General features: G+C 48.2%; 1 protein-coding gene across 1 annotated transcript in view; it reads right to left on the bottom strand.

The window, feature by feature from the left end:
- Positions 1-19,359, bottom strand: part of TRIO (trio Rho guanine nucleotide exchange factor) — a 320,251-nt gene extending 300,892 nt beyond the window's left edge. Inside the window, exon 1 of the mRNA XM_033110550.1 lies at positions 19,203-19,359. Coding sequence (XP_032966441.1) covers positions 19,203-19,359 — 157 coding nt within the window. The remainder of the gene's footprint in view (positions 1-19,202) is intronic.
- Positions 19,360-19,899: the final 540 nt, after the last annotated feature.

Raw genomic sequence — 19,899 nt, 5'->3', positions numbered from 1 at the left:
GCGGGGTGAGGGCCGCCTTCCTTCACTCACCTTCCTTGCGTGCCCTTCCTTTACTGAGAGGGGGCCAGCCCCCCAACCACTGCGCATCCAAGGAGCAAGTGGAAAGAACCCATCTACTCTGCCGTGGTTCTCGGGCCTTACATCCCATGGTGTTTCTAACGAGCAATTCAATAGCAAAATGACAGGGACACTTCAGGGCACAGGCCTCTACGTGCAAAGCGGAATTTGAATTAAACATGTAGACACTCCAATAAGGAAATTCCTCCTACAGAGGTAAGTGACAGACAAAGGAATCATCTCAGGGATTCTTAAGGGGAAGGAGACCATCACATCAACACCAGTGGGCTGAGGGGACAAAACGGGAGTCATTCCAACTCTGACCGAAGGCAGAAGATCAGACGTCCCTCCTAATGAGAAACAAGCTCGTGCAACGCTACCCAGTGACTCCCCAAATCCAGTTGGCTGGGACGTCAACACCTAGGTCTTCCCAAAACCATCTGCAGAAAACAAGATCCTGGGCTGGGAGACCTTTGTGCCCTTGATGCAAATCGGGTCCTGGGCAGATTCCACTGTCCATCTCACCTCGTTACCATGACAGTTGGTTTTCCTTGGCCCACTGACCTCCTCGCAAGCCATGTATTTTGGTAAGTGGGCAATTTCATCCCCATTCACTCAAGCCAGTGCTAGCAGACTCTGCCACACACTAGTTCCCAGGAGGTTGAGCCAACTTTGCCAAACGGTGTCCATGCTTATCAAAGAAATTAGGGCTTAATTCCACATTTTTTCACTCACCCTTGCAATGGCTTTGGGCCTTCTGATAAGATTGTTTTTCAGATGTTTTTTGATATAATTACCAAATACTTTTTAAAAATTTTTTCTAGCACTGACAGAGGTGTCAAAGAACTTAAGTGATCTCAATGACTCACCCTGCAGGAGGAATGACTACATCCAACAAAGTCAGGATCACAAGTGGCCAACCAGTCCCACCACCGTAGGGCATTAGAAGCCATCATCAAGACCAGCAGCACAAGCACGTGACAAGTACTCACTAAGCACGTGACAGGTACTAAGCACGTGACAGGTACTAAGCACGTGACAAGTACTCACTAAGCGCGTGACAGGTACTCATTAAGCGCATGACAGCTACTCACTAAGCACGTGACAGGTACTCACTCACTAGGCAGAGAAGGACTCAGAGAGAAGGGCACTATACTGTTAACGCCTGCATTCCGTTTAAAACACACATTCACATACAAGCAACCCTGGGCTTGTCTGGAGACTAGAAAACTTACCTGTCTGTTAACGTACAGCACCTGAGAAATCAGAGTGATGAAAATGCATCAGGGACAGCCTGTTAAGATTCCTGAATACTTTAAGAATGTCAGAATGAATAAAAATCTAAAAATTATGGTCAACGTCTTTTACTACATGACCTAACAAACAAGGTAAGCTTTACTGAATTTTTGAATTACACTAACAGGATTATCATCTCCTTAATTTGAAGTGGTTTCATTATGTATCCATTCTGGTCACTTACACACGTAAACTATAAGCATGTGTGTATGTGTGTGTGTGTGTATGTGTGTGTGTGTGTGTAAGCACGCACATACACCAGAACTCGAGTCCAGTTGCCGTTCCCTGCAAGAGGCAAAGAGTACTTGTCCTTGATGAGAGGCACAATCTTTAAGAGCTGTACGTCAGTCCACAGGCTAGAAGACTAGAACAGGAAAAGAGAAAAAAATTCAGGGAAGTCCTCTTAAAGAAAATATCCTTTACATGGATGATCACATGTGAAACACCTCGGAAGTGAAGACATTGCCTGCTGAATCTACACGATCTTTTAATTCATTTGTGAGCAAAGCTCTGAGACCCATCTCAATTACTATCAAGCCAGGATATAAAAATTACCCCAGGGGCCGGCCCGGTGGCTCAGGCGGTTAGAGCTCCATGCTCCTAACTCTGAAGGCTGCCGGTTCGATTCCCACATGGGCCAGTGGGCTTCAACCACAAGGTTGCCGGTTCAATTCCTCGAGTCCTGCAAGGGATGGTGGGCTCCACCCCCTGCAACTAAGATTGAACACGGCACCTTGAGCTGAGCTGCCTCCCGGATGGCTCAGATGGTTGGAGCGCATCCTCTCAACCACAAGGTTGCCGGTTCGACTCCCGCAAGGAATGGTGGGCTGCACCCCCTGCAACTAGCAACGGCAACTGGACCTGGAGCTGAGCTGCGCCCTCCAAAACTAAGACTGAAAGGACAACAACTTGAAGCTGAATGGCACCCTCCACAACTAAGATTGAAAGGACAACAACTTGACTTGGAAAAAAGTCCCGGAAGTACACACTGTTCCCCAATGAAGTCCTGTTCCCCTTCCCCAATAAAATCTTTAAAAAAAAAAAAAATACCCCATACCGCTGCTATCAAAATAATCGAGGAGAGCATGAAGTCTGTATGTGGGACTAAAAACAGTAGCCAATTACCTGTGGGTCCTAAGGAGGTAGAGAGGCCACTCCTGCAATGCTTCAAACAGGCCCCCGTCCTCCTTCCATCACCGCCACTGAATATTGTGTGTATGGCACATATAACACCCCTTTTAAATCTTGTGTGAACTCTGGCTTTTATACAGGGTAAAGAACAGAGTAAGAACTGATACCTGAAAATATTCTCAAGTACCAGTACAAAGAATATGGCCTGAGAGAGTGTTAAATTACAAGCCATCTGCTCTGATAATTTACGGTGTGATTCCTCTCATCTCCTTCAACACTACATAACGTCTCTATGGCAACACAGTGACTTCCAATGCAAGCTTGGAGGGCCGATCGTGCCTTCAGTCTGCTCACAGAGAGAAAGCCTAACTGGTCAGCGAGCTGCTCGAGGAGCCAGGATCGTCCCTTCAGGGAGGATGTCCCCGTCATAAAGGGACTGAACTCCCTTTCTTCATTCCCTCCAGGTTCATAAAGGAGATGATTCTGGAAACTGCACGTCCCATGCCCCACACAGACTGGCCTGGTCCCTCACCCACAGCCAACGTGTGAGCCGAGATCTGACTCAGTGGCTCCTCAACCCAGCTGCGCAGCTGCACTCCAGTGGGGCTTTTACAAAACACAGATTCCAGGGCCCGTTCTAGCAGCTAAGTCAGGCTCTCTAGGGATCCTGTAATTTTTAAACAGCCTGGGTTGAGGAACCACAGGTGTGAACCACAACAGGCACATGCTGTGCCTGTACTTGGGCCTGCTCGGGGCTAGTGGCCCAGAAGCGCCCACTCATGAAGAACAATCACAACGCAGGGCAGTCAGAACCAGAAGACGTGTGCACACGGTGCCAAGCCAGCGCCGACGGCCAGCGAGGCCGGGACAGGACGGACAAGAGCAGTCTCCCAAAGGAAGTGACACTCGAGCTGAGTCAGTCAGGGAAGCCAGAGGAGCAGGGAACACCCAACACAAAGACAGGTTCAAGGGCACGTACAGAGAGCTGGGTGTGCGCTGGGCGCCTGAGAGGCTGACGGGGGAAGAGGTCCAGAAGCTTCCCTCCATTGAGGCTGTGGGGACAGAGTCCCAGAGAGCAGTGTCCAGGCTCTCGGCCTCACGTGGAAAGGTGCTGGCTCGGGTAGTAGACGGTCGTCAGCTGTGACTAGTTGCCATCAGTGTTGCCAGCCTCTTGTTACCGGTTAGCCATTGGCCACTAATATAACTGCCGTGACTGTGTTGGTTGTTGGTTGGTGAGCAGAAAAGCGGACGGCAGGTTGCGGATCGTGTGGATCCTGTTTCCTGTGTCTCCAGCCCAGCCCCCAGCGAGAATATAGTGGTATGACTCCTGTCTATGGTTCTGTGGCTGTTCCTTTTTGGCCTCACCATGTCCTCGGTTCTTGTGCGGGGAGCAGGAGCTGAGACCCCGCATGACAGAGGCCAGACCAGCAGAGACAGATAAACTGACCAGGTCTGAAACTCAGAAATTCGCCTTTGTGACTCACATGTGGCCTTGTTTACAAAGCATCATCAAAAAAGAGGATTTGGGGATGGCAGAAACGGGACTGGAAATGACTCTGCCCTAGTCTGTGACACAGGAAAAAGACTGCATGCATCAATAAATGTGAGACAAATGAGAACTAATATACTTTGTCTTTCTAAGAGCACCTCACATTTTATTTTCACCTTGAGAACAATTTCAGTGAGGTGGACGTGAGCTGGCTGATCACCTCTTATAATTTTAGTTTCTACAGAATTCCCCAGCACATTTTTAAAAGAGGCCGAGAGAGAATCTGCCTAATCCTCCTGTCTCTTTGGACTATAAATTCCCACTGGCCAGAATATTATTTTTGTCTTCTCCAGCTGTATGGCACCTGGTGTATTGACGGTGCTCAAAGGATAAACAGCTCATTCATTATACAGTGTCATGTATATTAAATAATGCCCATAAAGTCCTTTGAAGATGAAAATCACTTCAAGTGCTAAGCAATTCTGGGCTGGGCATTTGAAACTGAGAAACAAAGATGACAGATCCAACATCATAAAAAGGTCACCAACCAGCAGGAAGGCTCTCGGTCCCTTCGCAAGCATGCTCTACAGCTGACAAAACCCCAACCTGCTTTACATGCTTTCAATATATATATTCAGGGGAAAAGGTTTCCAAACGCCACAAAGAACAAAAGTCATCAGTGGTTCGTTTCCTTCAGGGACCATGCCCAAGAGTCATTTCAAAGCCACATGAATTCTTCTTTCTGAGACGTCTCCTTTTGAGTGAAGCTAAAATACTCTGTATGAAGTGTCAACTCAATTCTAAAACAGGCACAATGAAAATTCTTGCAACAGAGCATATGTGATGTTATGCAAATCAACATAGTTTCTGTCTCAGAGTCTACCACACACTCTATGTCTCGGTCACGTTTGCAAGCGAGCAGAGCTGACACCAATGCTCAGGAACTCACAGAACTCACAGCAGCAGAACCCTGGCTGCTATTCCTGAGATCAAGACCATTTTCAGTAGGCAAACAGCACAGCCTTGCCTTCACTTCACCTTTCCCAGAATATTTAATAGGAAGATGGAAGGTTTATCAGTTGGAACCATTTCAGATCTGCCCTTCGCTGTCCCCAAATACACCACCTATTGGGAAGCACCACCTATTTGTCCTTTTCTTTTTGAGACTGAGACATCCTAAAATTTTCAATGGGATAGTTAATCTGAAGTTTTCTAAGAAATTACCAAATATACCATCAGCTCACCCCTGAAGCCCAATCAGACCTTGTCCACAATGCCCTTTCTCAAACAGGACGTTGTTGTTTTTTCTCCCTAACACCAGAACAAAGTAGAAAGCTTCCTAAGGGTGTCAGGGACCTCAGTGTGACAGGCACTGCACAGCAGGAGGCAGGCAAAGCCCTGTTTCCACCCAGGACACCCACGTGGGGAGAAAACCACTGTGCACGTGGCATCCTCGTCGCCCCTAACAGCTGCTGATCTGCAGCAAGTTACAAAACCTTTCTGAGCTCCCTTCCTCTCCTATAAAATTAGATGTCACCGCCTACCCTGCAGGGGGCTACAAAAATTAGTAGCTGGTGCATAGTAAGCTCTCAGTAAATGAAGCTGTTTAAGAACCTGAAATGTTGCCAATGTAGCCATGACCTTTCCTTTCTGATTAACATATAACTTACATGCTATAAAATTCACCCTTTCAAAGTGCACAGTTCACAGGTCTTTAGTACCCTAACAAGGTTGTGCAACCATCACCACTGGCTAATCCCAGAACATCGTCATCCCAAGACTTTCCCCAGAGGGTCCCCCTCGTCACCACCTTTTACTCTCCCAATTTTCTAAATATCAAAAGCCTTTCCCCCCCTTAAAATATTAATAAGAAAGTTGCAACTCCTCTTCCTGCTAAAATGTCTAGTTGTACAAAGGGCTTCTAGAAGTACAGAGGCCAAATTCTCCAGAACATGACCTAACAAGCTTACAGAAAATACAGAACACAATATATGACCTTTGGAAGACTGTCTCCCAAAATCAAGGGCCTATGTTCTATGTCATCATTTAGTATCGAAAAACACTGAAGGGCAAATACCTACTTTGCCTGTAACGCAAGATCTCCACCCACCGCTCCGGGATTTCTAGAACTGCGTGCACATGCACGCTTCCCAGAAACCCCGCACTAACGCAGAAACCACACCGCTGTGTTAAATTCACTGCAGGTGGTTTCTGAGAAGAAACATTTAGTCAACGAAAGGCATCAAGCATGAGTCTCTCAAGTCATGACTCATGACTTACTCCAACACACAAACTCAGTTCCTTCCCGACTCACAGAACGTAACGGACTCCGGAGAAAAAGGCGTCCCGCCCATCCTGGTCCTATGGCACGCACTCCCACTCCCAGGCCGTCTCCTGCGTCTCATCATTCACGCATGATCTCAACACTTGTCTTTTTCTTCCAGAAATGAGTACCTTCAGATGAACATGGTCAACCTTTTCCCACAACCGGTGTCATCTTTATAAACTGCACTTATTGGAAATTAATCTTACTTTTTTGGCAACCCCTTGTTTTTCAAATGTGAGCTTCAACATCACCAGCAAGTGAGCCGCTGAAGGAGTCTGGCAGGTCTTCTCTTAAACATGCCTCTGGGGAGTTCCAGCACGTTACTTCCTCGGTTTTCTTTGGATGACTAACCGACAAGGCACTGAGCTAAACAGAAGCTGACCACTAACTGCTGATTGGAACAGTTTAAACTGGAAGATGTAGGTTGGTTTATCGCGGTGGTACAGGTTAGCATTTTGAAACTAGTTTCTGATTATTCGAGGATTGAATAAATACATAAAGATACTGAGGACAGAGGGAGCCTTCACCATCAGAAAAGGGAGTTACAGATATGGAGAAGGGCAGACTAACATGCACCCTGTGGTCTGGAGTAAAATTGAAGGCATGAGTATAAACTCCTGGGTTTGATTACACACAGGTAAGTGCAGGAAGAGACAGCAGTATGTGTTCACGTGAAATTATGGACACAAGTGTGCATCTATATAAATGCATGTATACACACACATACCACATGTCCCAGCTCTGTCCACTGAAGTTCTAGAAGCAATGACACCTCTGTAGCAATGAGGCTGGATTGTGTTTCTAAACACTGTTCTGTGCTAATGAATCAGGGCTCCTTGGAGAAATGGCTGATTCTAGGGCTGGAGCAAGAAAAGTAAAACATAAACCTAGAACATCTTATACGTCAGAAAATAAGAAATTGCTCAAAAAACAATGATGGGGAAAGATCACAAAAGATAAAGCAGAGAGTCTGAAAAGACTCTCACTGACCAAATCTTGGACAATTTGAGCATCAAGCTAAATAATGACAGCAAAGAATTATAACCCGCTGAGTAAAATAGGAATCCATGAGGCCATGCTTACATCAATAAGTAAGTAGGGCTGGAGGAAAAGCTCTTCCTCAGGGTAGAAAACCAGTGAAACACAGAAGGAACAACAAAGTTAAAAAAAAAATCACCATTTCGCAACCATCAGAGTAATCACTGATTCAGGCAAATATCATCAATAGATTAAAGTCAGGAAAGGACAGGATTTTATGTACGCCTGAGTCTCAAATTATCTCCCCACAAAACGCTAACTAATTACAAGGGAAAATGCAGTGGAGAAACCTGGTCGTCGCCACTGGACCAAAGGACTAAAATGAGCATCCCACACTGGGGCAGCTGACAGCGGCGTCCCTGACAGGACACTCGGGGAGGACAAGGCCCTTCTACCAGAAATGGACGGCCTGAATCCGTTCACGAGGATCACACAACCCAAACTGAGTGATGGTCTTCAAAAGAATTCACTGTAATCTTCAAAAATATCAAGGCAGACTGGGAAAATGTTCCAAATTGAAGAAAACTGGAGACATAACAACTAAATGCAATATGTGGTCCTGGATGGAATCCTGGACCACAAATAGTTTTTAACTGCCCAAAAGGACGTTTCTGGAACAACTGGTAAAATTTTATTAAAGTCAGTAGACTTAGTAACATTGTACCAAAATTAATTTCATGATTTGGATCATTATGTAAAAGAATGTCCTTGCTCTTAGAAAATACATATTGAACCTCCATTTAGACGTGAGGGTACCATCGCCTCTGGGACTTACTCTCAAATGGTTCAGAAACAAAATAATATGTAAATTCTATTATGTAAGATACGTATACACATACACGTGTGTGAGCTCCAGTACCTCCAGAGGGAGGGGAGGGGAGGTCACCACGTGTGCTGCAGCGGTAACAAGGGGGGCATCCCTGCTTCTCTGAACATGAGTTCTGGCTTTTCAGAACAAGCTTACCTGGCCCCTCAGCCAAAAAAAAAAAAAAAAGAACACCCAACAAACCTTAAATGTAATCAACAATAAAGACATAAATCAATGCACCAGCCAAAATACAGTGAAATCTCAATTCAACTAAGTTATATGAATTTGAGCTTTGTATCTCCTTTGATAGTTTAAAACCAAAGATAAACTAAAACAGTAATGTCAAAGGCAACCCAAAATCTTACATTAAACACAGGCCAATCGTACTCTTTTAATTCCATAAATTTTTAAAAAGCAAAATTTTAATAACAACAAAGGAAAAAACCATGAAACTTATGGAACCTCCTTGAACAAACCAGAAGGAAACAGAAAGTGTATGCTTTTAGAGCGTGATAAACCTTCTGGTTATATATAAGGCCTACACCCAAGATGCCAGCATTTCACTCGTTCTCTGACTGAAACATTAAAAAGCCTGAGGTAGACGCGGACGTCCTCAGAGACACACAAAAGCAGACCACGTTCCTCGTGTGGTAATGATGCCGGAGGTCCATGTGGAGATAAACCTGAGCAAGCATCCCATAAATCAGGCTACCAAGGTGACGGGGGTCGGAGGAGCTGTAACTGACGAAAATGCACCCCACAAATAGAAAAACCCAGAACACACGCCCAAGAGATACGTCGCTAAAAGAGGACAGTGAGAAATAACCCTGTTCCCCCTGATAACACATCATCAACTGCGTTTCAGTGATTAACAGCAAAGAAATGAGCGGCTCCACCAAAGCAGCTCTATAGAGAGAACCCAGGAGTTACCACACCCACCTTATAAAACCGTCCCCAAAAGAGCCGCTTAGCAGCCTCCCACCCCTCCCCACTCCCCCACCCGTTCCCCTCCTAAATTAGAAAGGAGGCCCTGGTAATCCTTCGGTGTCACACACAGGGCTGAAAAACGTCCCTCCCTGGCAGCGTCTCTCAGCTGCTCACAACCAGCCTTGACCGCCACAGAGACCTCTCCCACGCTCAGGCCGCAGGGCCACATCCCCACCCCGACCCCTCCCAGGGCTCACCCTGCCTCCGCCTCGGCTGGAAAGCTGGGCTTACTAGGGTTGTTTATGTAAAAAGGAGCATCGGTTTTTAATCAGGTGCGAAGAGTTAAAGGCATAGAAAGGAAATTATAGGGCCTGGACCAACATCAGAAAAATGCTTGCTGTATCCTGGAATCTTCCACTCAAGTTTTGTTTGGTGTGAGACTTGTAAATTATAACTTACATCCTCAACACACAAAGATGGATACACGTATCCAATTTTAAAGATCTGACAATCACAACATTGGACCTTGCGGGACGCTGAGTGTCATTTCTATTCTCTCTCCATTGGGACCGGCAGGGCAGGGGGCTCTGGGCGGTGGCAGCCTTGGGTTTCAATTCCACATCAGGCCATTCAAGCAGTTTAGTCGGGGCAGGTCATGGCCTTACTAGCGGCCCGGATCTTCATCCTAATACAGAACAGCACTGCCTGCTGCAAGCGGCGGTTTGATTTTACAAGAGAAACACCTGCACAGTAGGTAGAGTCAGAGGCACTCAGATGGCAGCCAGCGGTGTCCGCAGTGCAGGTAACAGTTAAGAGAAAGACTTCCCCAGGCTCTCTTGGAGGACAGGACTAGCATTAATGACATTTGGAGAAAATAAACAAGCTATCTCATATCTCATCCTATGACCTTACAAGCAGGTGATTACTTTCTGGATGAACTTCTTCTAATTCCAAAGGTGTTATCCGACCCCTGACGATTGGGCATTCTGGCCTCTCACTCTGCTCTGGAAGCAGCTGCTAAAGATCAAGATTAGAACAAGACAGCAGGGGAGAGCCACGGGCCAGTCACCCTAGCTTCCCAAAAAACACCCCCATGTCCACACTGCAAGCTGTCACAGGAAATTTACAGTGATCCCCCGTCAACCCTGCAAAAAAAGGTTTACAGTCAAAGGTTTCCAGCGATGTGTGTGGCTCAGGGGACAGGTCCCATCTCACAAATAGGCTGAACCTTTCACTAAGTCAGGCAAGCAGCGGAGGTGAGGCGGCACCTAATAAGCAATGCCAGGAAGGAGGGAACCTCCCCACAATGAACGCTGCCATGCTGCATCTCAGGGACTGCAGTTAAACATCGGGAAAGGAACGCGTACACTGACCAGCTAACAAAATGCTAAAACGTAATGACTGCACATGAAGCCTCTCGCAGAGGCAACCTACCAGGGGACATGTGGACTGAATTGTCACGTGATGAAAATGTATGGCCTGGAAACCGCCAAATTAGCACTGGCTCTCAGGGCTCCTGAACCCAAGACACATTAGGACAAGCGCAACAAAATGTAGACAGAGGTGAAACAACTCTAAAATAAAAGTGTGAGATATATGCTGCCTCTGTGTGATCTGGTTGTTCGAGCTGATAATGGTCCTTTGCATGCCAGCTGTCATCGCTGTGGTCCTAGAAAGGGGAGTGAGGGATGGAAAGAATTTCTAATCATGAATTTTTTTTTTTTAAAAAAAAAAGCTACCTAAAACAAGAAACATCTATTTGCCTAGTACTAGACTAATGAGAAATTTATTCCAGGTATTTGGATGCCAAAATATCAAACAATTTAAACTTTAGAGATGTTATTGTGTGAGTGAGACTAGTTAAGTAAAAATACTTGTAATAACATTCTAGTCAAAGTATTGTTTCCCAATAACTGTGTGTACCTTCAGAATAAATAATAGAGGGATTGTACTTCTTGGCCCTTGTCATTTAAAAGTTAATAGTTATCCAAAAACAAATAAAATGTGTATGTTACTCCTGCACATCCTAACACATCTGTCATGCAGAACAAGGATTAACTAAAAGTAAATGCAAGTAAGGAATTGTACAACTTGCAGAATCCAAATCACCCAGGAGCGCCCTCCCATAGGCTTTGCAGCCGTGGTGTTCAAAACCAGTGACAAGAAAGAAGGAATCCTTGAAGACATAGGTCAATGTAAGAAGAGGAAGTGAAGCAAAAGGAATAAATGATGGAAAATGATTTTATATACATACTGTTTTCACCAACCTCTTACAGACATTTCATATGTATAATTTCCAAATTAAAACATTCTGCCCTAAAGTAGACATGTCATTTATACATGTGACTTCATATAAACTAGGACACATGGGTTCTTTTAAAGTAGATTTCAAATATTAGTCTCTGATATATTCATCTGTTCCTTCTTGTACTGAAACAACCTATTCCAAAGTGGGGCGTTCTATGACTTTTAAGATCCACACATATATGTGCATACATGGGGGGCAAGAAACACTATCTAAAAATACTCGAGGATTGTACTTTTAAATTTGATTTGTTTTCCTCAAGACTAGCTTTATTTTATGGTTATGAATGTTAAGTGGTGTGAGGGGGGACTAACACTTTATAAATTCGTTCATTAACCATCAACAGTGTGAAATAGATAGCTGCAAAGTCAATTATATACACAAACACCCCAGAACGGAGGGCAAATAGATACTCACATAGAAGCTAATTCAGGAACAAGCCCCACTCCCCAGGATGCAGCTGACCCCTGGAATACTTTTTTTAACACCAGGAATGTTGAGACATTGCAGACCATCCTGCATGTACTACTCTCTCTCTACCTTCTTCTATCTGGACAGCAGCAAAACGCACTGGAGTGGGAAAATCTGAAGCAGGAAAAATGGTGACTGTCCGTATCTAAAGACAGTTTTGGTTTTAAGTCAGCAGGCTTGAAGCACATACTATGTGGATTCTCCCAAGTGAACCCAAGAAAAGGACCTTTATTTTTATTTCCCCATAACTCTCTTTAAAGTTTCCCTAGACTACCCCTAGAAATTATGGAAACTTTGGTCCCACACAGGGCAGTCTGGGTGACTGCTATTATCTTTCAAACCTTTCCAAAATAACTCAATTTTGTTCCAGTTTACCTAGAGAAATGACTTATATTGGATTTGGGTTTTGTTGGTAACTCATGGTTTTTATTTGTGGTTCCTGAACTGCTCATGAGGATGAATATTTACTTGTTGGCCACTTATACTTCTTTAAATTGTCTATTTGCCTATTTCCTTTTTGGATTGTTTTTCTTACTGATTTGAAGCCCTTTTTTATTATGTATATATTTATATGTCTGATTCGTAGTAACTGTTCACTCCCAGTTTGTTGTTAGCTTTCTTTCACATTATGTTTTAAATTAACAGAGTAAAACTGGACTTCTTTTTTTTTTTTGGCATACAGTTCTATGAATTTTGATACATACAATGACCACCAACCACAACCCGCATACAAAACAGTTCCATCATCTCCCAAAATGCCCCTTGGTAGTTACAGCCTCTCCACCCGCTAACTCCTCCCAATCAACCCATCTGCTCTCTCACTGCTGTTCTGTCTTTGAGAAAGTCGCCTGGAGCCGTACAGTAGGTGTAGCCTCTTGACACTGCCTTCCCTCACTCAGCAGTAGCTGAGTGGATGTAACCGTTTGTCTGTTCAGAGCTACAACGCTTCAATGTTGCCACCACCAGCAAACAGCAAAGAGCCCCCAGCCCCTCCCAGCAGCAGGACAGGAGAGATGCAGCACACCATGTACCTCGTGTCTGGAACTGAAGGGAGAGGGGGGCGGGTCCACGTAGCTCCCAGGACCCTGCGGGGACCACTCCTTAAGAGAAACCAAGACTGCCCGTAAGAGGACTACACACTGTAGAAAATAAGCCTGATTAACTCCCATGGACACCACTAACCCAAAGTACCCTAGACCTAGAATCTTTCCTTTTTGTCGACTGACGTTTCCATTAAAGCTCCCAGGGTCAGTGTAACTGCTGGACTAATTTCGGACAAAGCCCAAACAGGGTAATGCTTCCAAAACACAAGCCATGCTCTACAGACCACGTCACCCTCCTCCCCAACCAGGCAGGTCGGTCACTCAAATCTTCAGTCATCGAAAACTCAAGCATATTTTCACGAAGATGAGGTTACACCTTTCCACAGCACACCTGGCACTGGACCAAGTATTACCACTCACTATGAAGAAAGCCCAGAAGCTGCACCCTTCCTCCAGCTCAGCTCCTTCCACTTCATGCTGGGAAAGTCTGCACACTCTCACTCTTGCCCCAGACACAGAACCTTTCCCAGGGGTCAGGTGACTAATAGGTTGGGTTTCAAGGGGCTTCCTTACAAGGAAAGGGAACAAAAAAGAGGAAATTAGGGCAACAACTATTCAATAAGCAAACGGGGTGTTTCCATTAGTGAATGAGAAGTGAAAATGATTATTTATGGATTTGGTAACCATTAAACAGGAGAACAAGATTCCCTGTAAATGAGAATATCCATCTGCACATAAGGCTTAATAATGTCGAAAGGCTGGGAGCCTACACTGGAAATTTGAGCCAGATACCTCCATTCCCTCTTCATAAACTGGCAGAGGTGGAGGGAAATGGGGGCTGGGCACCCGGGGGCAAAGGCCCTGAGGGGCAGCGCCTCCACCAGGGGCACAGGCGCGGGCACAGGGGAGGCAGCAGAAGCCAGCGCCTTGCAGAGCCCTGTCCCCTTCCCTGCCTTTTTCCCCCTTTTGGCCTCTTTCCTCTCAGTTCAGAGGTACAGCAACAGCAGTTACAGAACGGCCTCAGCTGAATCATCACCAGCCAGAACGCCGAACTTCCTCGGTGCATTCCTGGGACGACACCCCCGTCCATACTCACCCCCTGCCCCCTGCTCTGCTGAATGCTCAGCAGAATCTGGAGTAGGACAGGAGACAGAAGTCTGTCCCACACCACCTGGCCCCGCTGCTGACCCCTTGTCCCAAGCCTGGGCCATCAGCTTAAATGGGACTGGGAAGCACGAAAGGACATAAAAGACAGCATCTCGGTCCACAAGACAAATAACGCATCCCCCGGTCAGTTCCCCGGAGTCCACTCAGCTGAACACTCAGGAGAGAAAGAAATGAGAAGGAACAACGTCAGGGCGGCCACCGCCTTCCACCAGAACAGCAGATTCTCACTCAAATCCATCTCTTCACTGGCTACAGAGCAGCTGTTGTTCCTGCCAGTGGCACCACTAAAAATGTGTCAAGACAATGGACTTAAGGAAATAAAAACCAATTCATTACAGAATTGGGGAGGAATGAAGGGGGATGTTAAGACTGCTTTTTATAGTAAAGCACAATTTATCCCTTTCAATATAAGTGATTTTACTAGGCAGTAAAGCGTGGCTATTGATTAAGAATTTCACTTTTCTCTGGAATTCTGCCAAGGATATGAGATAAAATTTTATTTTCTCAGTAGAGGAGTCAAGTACATAAACTTAAAATAAACATCAGATACAGCTCATTTGGATTATGACAGTTTCAAACACATCTCTCACTCAGTCAGAAACAAATCCCAAATTTATCATAACATTTAAAAGGTCTAAAAAGACGATCCTAATCACATATTCTTAATACACATTTGAAGAACATATTTAAACCACATGCTTCATTTTGAACAGAACCACTGGCTTCATTTACATCTTGGTTAATTATTTAAATGGTTAAAATGGCTTCATTTAAATCTTCATCTGAATCTTGAACGGTTAAACTGCAAAGGGAAAAACACAACATCGCCCATCCAGTCAGTAAGTCCGTAAGTCTGTTTAGGTTTCAGTGAAGTTTCTGTCAATGACTGTTTCACTGCTCTTTGATTTCTTGAAAGTCACTTCCAGGATGATTTAGCCATCTCTTTGCTTTCCTCTAAAACTGAGCTTCACTGTGCCACTGAAAAAGCAGAAACCGTCACCCCAATAAACTTTAATTTAAAAAAACAAAAGGAAGAAAAAGGAGAAACCAACATTTACTATCAAATTATGTTTTCTTGAGCTTCCCTTTACAAAATACAGCGGGTAACAAGGACCGACTTCGTAATACAATAATTATTACTGGTGCTCACCAAGACCCACGTTGCCAGGCTCTAAACACACACGGAAGCAGCCTCGCAAGCTTGAAGGCCCGCTACTTAAGTGGTGTTAGAAGCATAAGTATGAAGAAAAGCTTCCCTTGATACTCCATGAGGAAACCGTCATATCAAAACATAGAAAGATATGCATGTTGCTCCTCCCAGAGTAACAGACTCAACTTTCTTCACAAATCCCTTGGAAAGAGAAGGGCCACAGCCAGGAGTCCAGAATAAGATTTAATAATGGAAGAAACGAAGCACAATAGGCCACTATGCTTCAGTATAACCACAAACCTTTATTCTCTGCACATTCATTTAATGCCAACCTAAAACATGCCAGGCAGGTTAAAAATAATGCATTTATGTAAGCACTCCCCCCACACACGCACACACTCTTGCAAGGTTAAATAGAGAGCTCTGAAAGAATGATTTATTGCCACAAGAATAGAGCCCCAAAATAGATAGGCAATAAAAGTGATTGGTCCCAGTGGGGTTGAGAACTAATGTAAGTGAAGTCCTGGCCATGAGAGGCATGGGGGGGAGGAGGGAATACCAGAGCAGGGAGTGCACTTCCCAGGCCTGACCCCACCTGTACCAGAGTTCCACTCTGAGCAAGTCACTCAACCTCCCTAAAAGCCTTCTGTAAAATAAAAAAATAACATAATAAAAAACTGTACTAGCTCCCATCTGTGATGCCTTTTTTTTCTTTTTCTTTTTTTTTGCTTTTTTTTTTTTTTTGCTTTTGCTTTGAAATCTGCTATATCTTTTTTGGTGCTGAGCTCTGTGCAAAGGAGAAAAGTGAGGTCTGAAATTCACTAACACTTGCAGAAATCTCAGCAGCCCTTCAATACCCAATAACCACATTTTTCAGCTCAATCCAATTTAACACTAATTGACCTGCCTGCTAGAGCCAGATCTATAAAAGGCGGATCAGGATTGTCAAAACGAGTAGAAGTTTCTGTACCCCGGACGCGTGTGGAAAATGAAATGACAGCACAAGAGGTCAGGAGTGACATGGACAGTGGTGGCCACGAAGCCGAGAGGACAGGCAGTCGTTGCTCTGAAGCTCAGAACCACCCAAAGAAGAGTGAAGAATAACTAACCGTTAGTGCTGGGGGCTCAGAGGGAGCCACAGAACCTGAGAGAGTGAACCAGCCAGAGCCATCTCCCCAGGCCCCTCAGAACCTCGGCAGGTGACAGTGCCCCTGCTTGAGCACTTCCAGTAACAGAGAAATCACATGGCAGCCCGTTCTATTCCTGAACTGCTCTAATTGTTTAAAAGTCCCATTATGCTGAAGTCTTTCTCCTTCTTTCACCCAACCCTGGGTACCAGTGTTCAATGCGTGACTACAAACATAAAATTTAACGCAGGACAGACAATAACGAAAAAGAAGGAAAGAAAAGAAGGTGGCGAAGCAGAGTCCCAGCGTTGAGAAACGAAAGGCAACCATGTCTGGTCACGTGGGCAACCCTCAGTGCCAGGCTCAAAAACACCCCGGAACAATGTTCGCACCCTGACCTGTCCACCCCAGTCAAAGATAACCTATTTTCTGTGTTTCTACATCTTAGGAAAGAATGTCTGATTTTACTGATGGACTGGCCTCTCCATTCAGCCCTCCGCATTGGATGGAAACTGCCCACCCACCCACCTGAGCTAATCTAACAGGTAAACTCCCACCCAGGGTCCTGCTGCTTGGTGGGCCCTGACTGTCCAAACCCCTCATCCCACCCGCACCAACCCGAGTGAACGGTCCCTCTCTACCCTCTGCTAGACATCACTGCCCTAGATGCTGCAGCCAGGATCTAGGTCAGGGATTCAGAGCTACCCAAAGGAGGGAAAAGCACTTTTAAAAGACATTCCAGACTACCCCCAGGATGGGACAGGCGCAACTGCTGCCTACTTACATGTAACGCTCTGGCTCCTGATGCCAAGTCAAACAATTAGAGGGGCGGTATGTCAATCATGTTGGAGGGTGGAAGAAAGGAGCAAAGCAGTGAGCAGCATTGCTTGGTTCTACCCCAAACCGATCATGAAAGGAGCCAGGGCCTAGGCATGGCCACCAACAGATTTATCTCCCCCAGACAAATCCTGGGGAGAGCCACACTGACAGGGAGCAAGTCTTCTGTGGACGTCCAGTCCAACCTGATGTCGTTGGGGGCTTTTATGAACGTAAGAAGTGATTTCTATACTATGCATAATAAAGGCAGAAGAAAGTCTGGTCTCACAAGCACCAAAAATTCCATCTGCAGGGCACAGGAGCCTTTCTAAGAGAGAGGAGCTGAATTCTGCACAGGATCTATTCTTTCGTGACAGGTGTTAGAGTCAGAGAGCAGACAGGCTAGACTTTAGCTTCAGGGCATGAAGGGAAGACGACCCAGTTCTGCTATGAAGAGGTAACCACGGGGCTGCTCTATCTGGCTTGGTGAACCAAGAAAAAAAAAAAAGAAAGAAAGAAAGAAAGAAAAGAAAAAGGCCTTACATTTCAAGGAGTTCATGTTTCTTAAACCTTTGCTTTCTGCAAAGACCTCACGGGGAGAGGGAGCACTGAGGAGTGTATTACCCCCAAGCTGACACTGTAGAGTCGGCATATGTCACTCCCAGCCACAGCCAATCTGTTAAACTGACTCAAAAATAACCCCGCCTGGCAAAGATCAAGAAATGGAGGGGAAGACAGTGCTAACCCAGGTGTCTACTGATACTGCTAACTTCTGCCTCTGACCATCGCCCTCCCGCTGCAAATTGCTCCTGTGACCCGGATTACCGAACTGATTTCACCGAAGCTGGGGTGGTGATTTTGAGAGAGGCCACGGAGAAACGCGAGCCGCTGACCTACGGCGCGCGCCCTATGGCAAGCAGCTCCTCCCAGCATCCCTGGCCCCGTCGTCCTCCCCGAGGCCGCCACCAGCACCCCGCACACGCCCTGCGCCGCCCGCGGCCCGACCTGGCCCGCCCGCCTCCGCTCTCCAGAGCGGAGCCTGCATCCTCCTTTCCCCGTGCCTGGCCCGCTGGGCACTGCGCCCCGGGCCACCGGCCGCCAGCTCCTTAGCAGCCACCCGGACGCACGAGCAGGCCGGACTGGGCGCGGGGACGCGGAACCGGCTCTCGCCCGGGCAAGAGGAGGCACTGCCGCTGGGGTCCCGAGGACGCCCTGTCACGCCCCCCACGCTTCCTCCTCATCGCAAAGCTCGCCTCTCCCACCGCCACCCCCTCCTCGCCGGAAAGACACCTGGCATTGCCTCCACCTCCAAGCCACCCAGGCAATGCTCCGCAAGCGCCCGCCCCACGCCTCCTCCCAGGGCCACCACGTTCCCAGATGTCCCTCCCGGGCCGCCCCCGGAGACAATGGCTCACCCGCCTCCCGGCCCGCCGCGCTTCATCTTGGCCAAGTCCCACACACACGCACACCCCGGGGCCGTGGGTGCCAAGGCTGCCCCCTTTCACAGAAGTGTAGACGGAGGCCGGGGAGGTGACAGGCTGGAGGACCGACCTAAGAAACCCGAATGCTAAGGGGATCGAGGAGGGGCCAGGTACAAGCCGGCCACCCAGACCGGCCCAGATAAGAGCCCACTTTTCCCCGGCCCGGCCCTCCCGTCCCCGTCCGTTCGGCCTCCGGGACAGGAGCCTCCGCCCTCGCCGTCCCCGCCGCCCCCTCTTCTGCCCTCCCGCGAAAGAGACAAAGAGCCGGCGCCCCAACCCGTGGAGCTGTGGCCGCCGGGGGCGGGAGACCGAGAGATTTTACCCTGGGACGAGGGGTAGGCGCAGGAAGAGCCGGTCGGCGGCGTGCAGGCCGAGCCGCGGCGCGAGGAGCTGCGCGGGTACACGGACCCGCCGTTGTAGGTCCGGGAGCCCCGGCGCGGGGCGCAGTGGCCCGGGCGAGAGCGCGCCGAGCCCGCCTGGCGGGCGAGCACCGGGCGCGCCGGGGCCCGCGGACCGCGCCTCCGCGGCAGGGTTGGCCGAGCGCACCCGCAGCGCCGCAGCCGCACTCACCGGATCGGAAGAAGGCCGCGATGTCGGCCAGGTCCTTGGCCGCCTCCTCGGCCCCCTCGCCGGCGCCGCCCCCGCAGCTCGAGCCCGCTGCACTGGTCGTGGCGGCGGGGCCAGAGGACGCGGCGGGGGCGGCGGCGCCGCCGCTGCTGCCGCTCATGGCTGCGGCGGCGCCCGCGGCCGCGCCCGGCTCGGGCCCCGCGCCCCTAGCGCCGCGAGCCGCCCGCTCCGCGCCGGGCCTGGCGGAGCCGAGCGCCCAGCTGCCCGCACCCGGCGCGCGGACGCAGAGCCCCGGGGCGGCGGCGGGCGGCGGCGGCTCGGCCCGAGGAGCGCGCCCACATAGAAGGGGACTCCGCCCGGGAGCCGCGAGCCGGCCGCGGGGCGGGGGCGCGAAGCCACGGCCTCCGCGGCGCCGGCCGGAGCTCGGGCAGCAGCGCGAGCCGCGCGGGACACGCAGTCGCGAGGGCGGGGGCCCGGGGCCGGCGGGAGCTCGGCGATCACGGGCGCCGGCGGCAGCCGCGAGCCTCCATCTTGATTTCAAATGGAGAAGGAAGGAGGGGGAGGGGGGAAATCACGGCCGAGGGAACCCGGGTGAAAGGAAAAGGGAGAGCAGGGAAAGGAGAGGAAGGAAAAAAAGAGGGGCTTCGGTAATTTCCGGCGAACATCGTCAGGGGCCCGAGCGTGAGCTCGGTGGGAGGGC

Source organism: Rhinolophus ferrumequinum, chromosome 7 (genome assembly GCF_004115265.2).
Source record: "Rhinolophus ferrumequinum isolate MPI-CBG mRhiFer1 chromosome 7, mRhiFer1_v1.p, whole genome shotgun sequence".
NCBI lineage: Eukaryota > Metazoa > Chordata > Mammalia > Chiroptera > Rhinolophidae > Rhinolophus > Rhinolophus ferrumequinum.
This window is presented reverse-complemented; position numbering and strand designations above follow the sequence as displayed.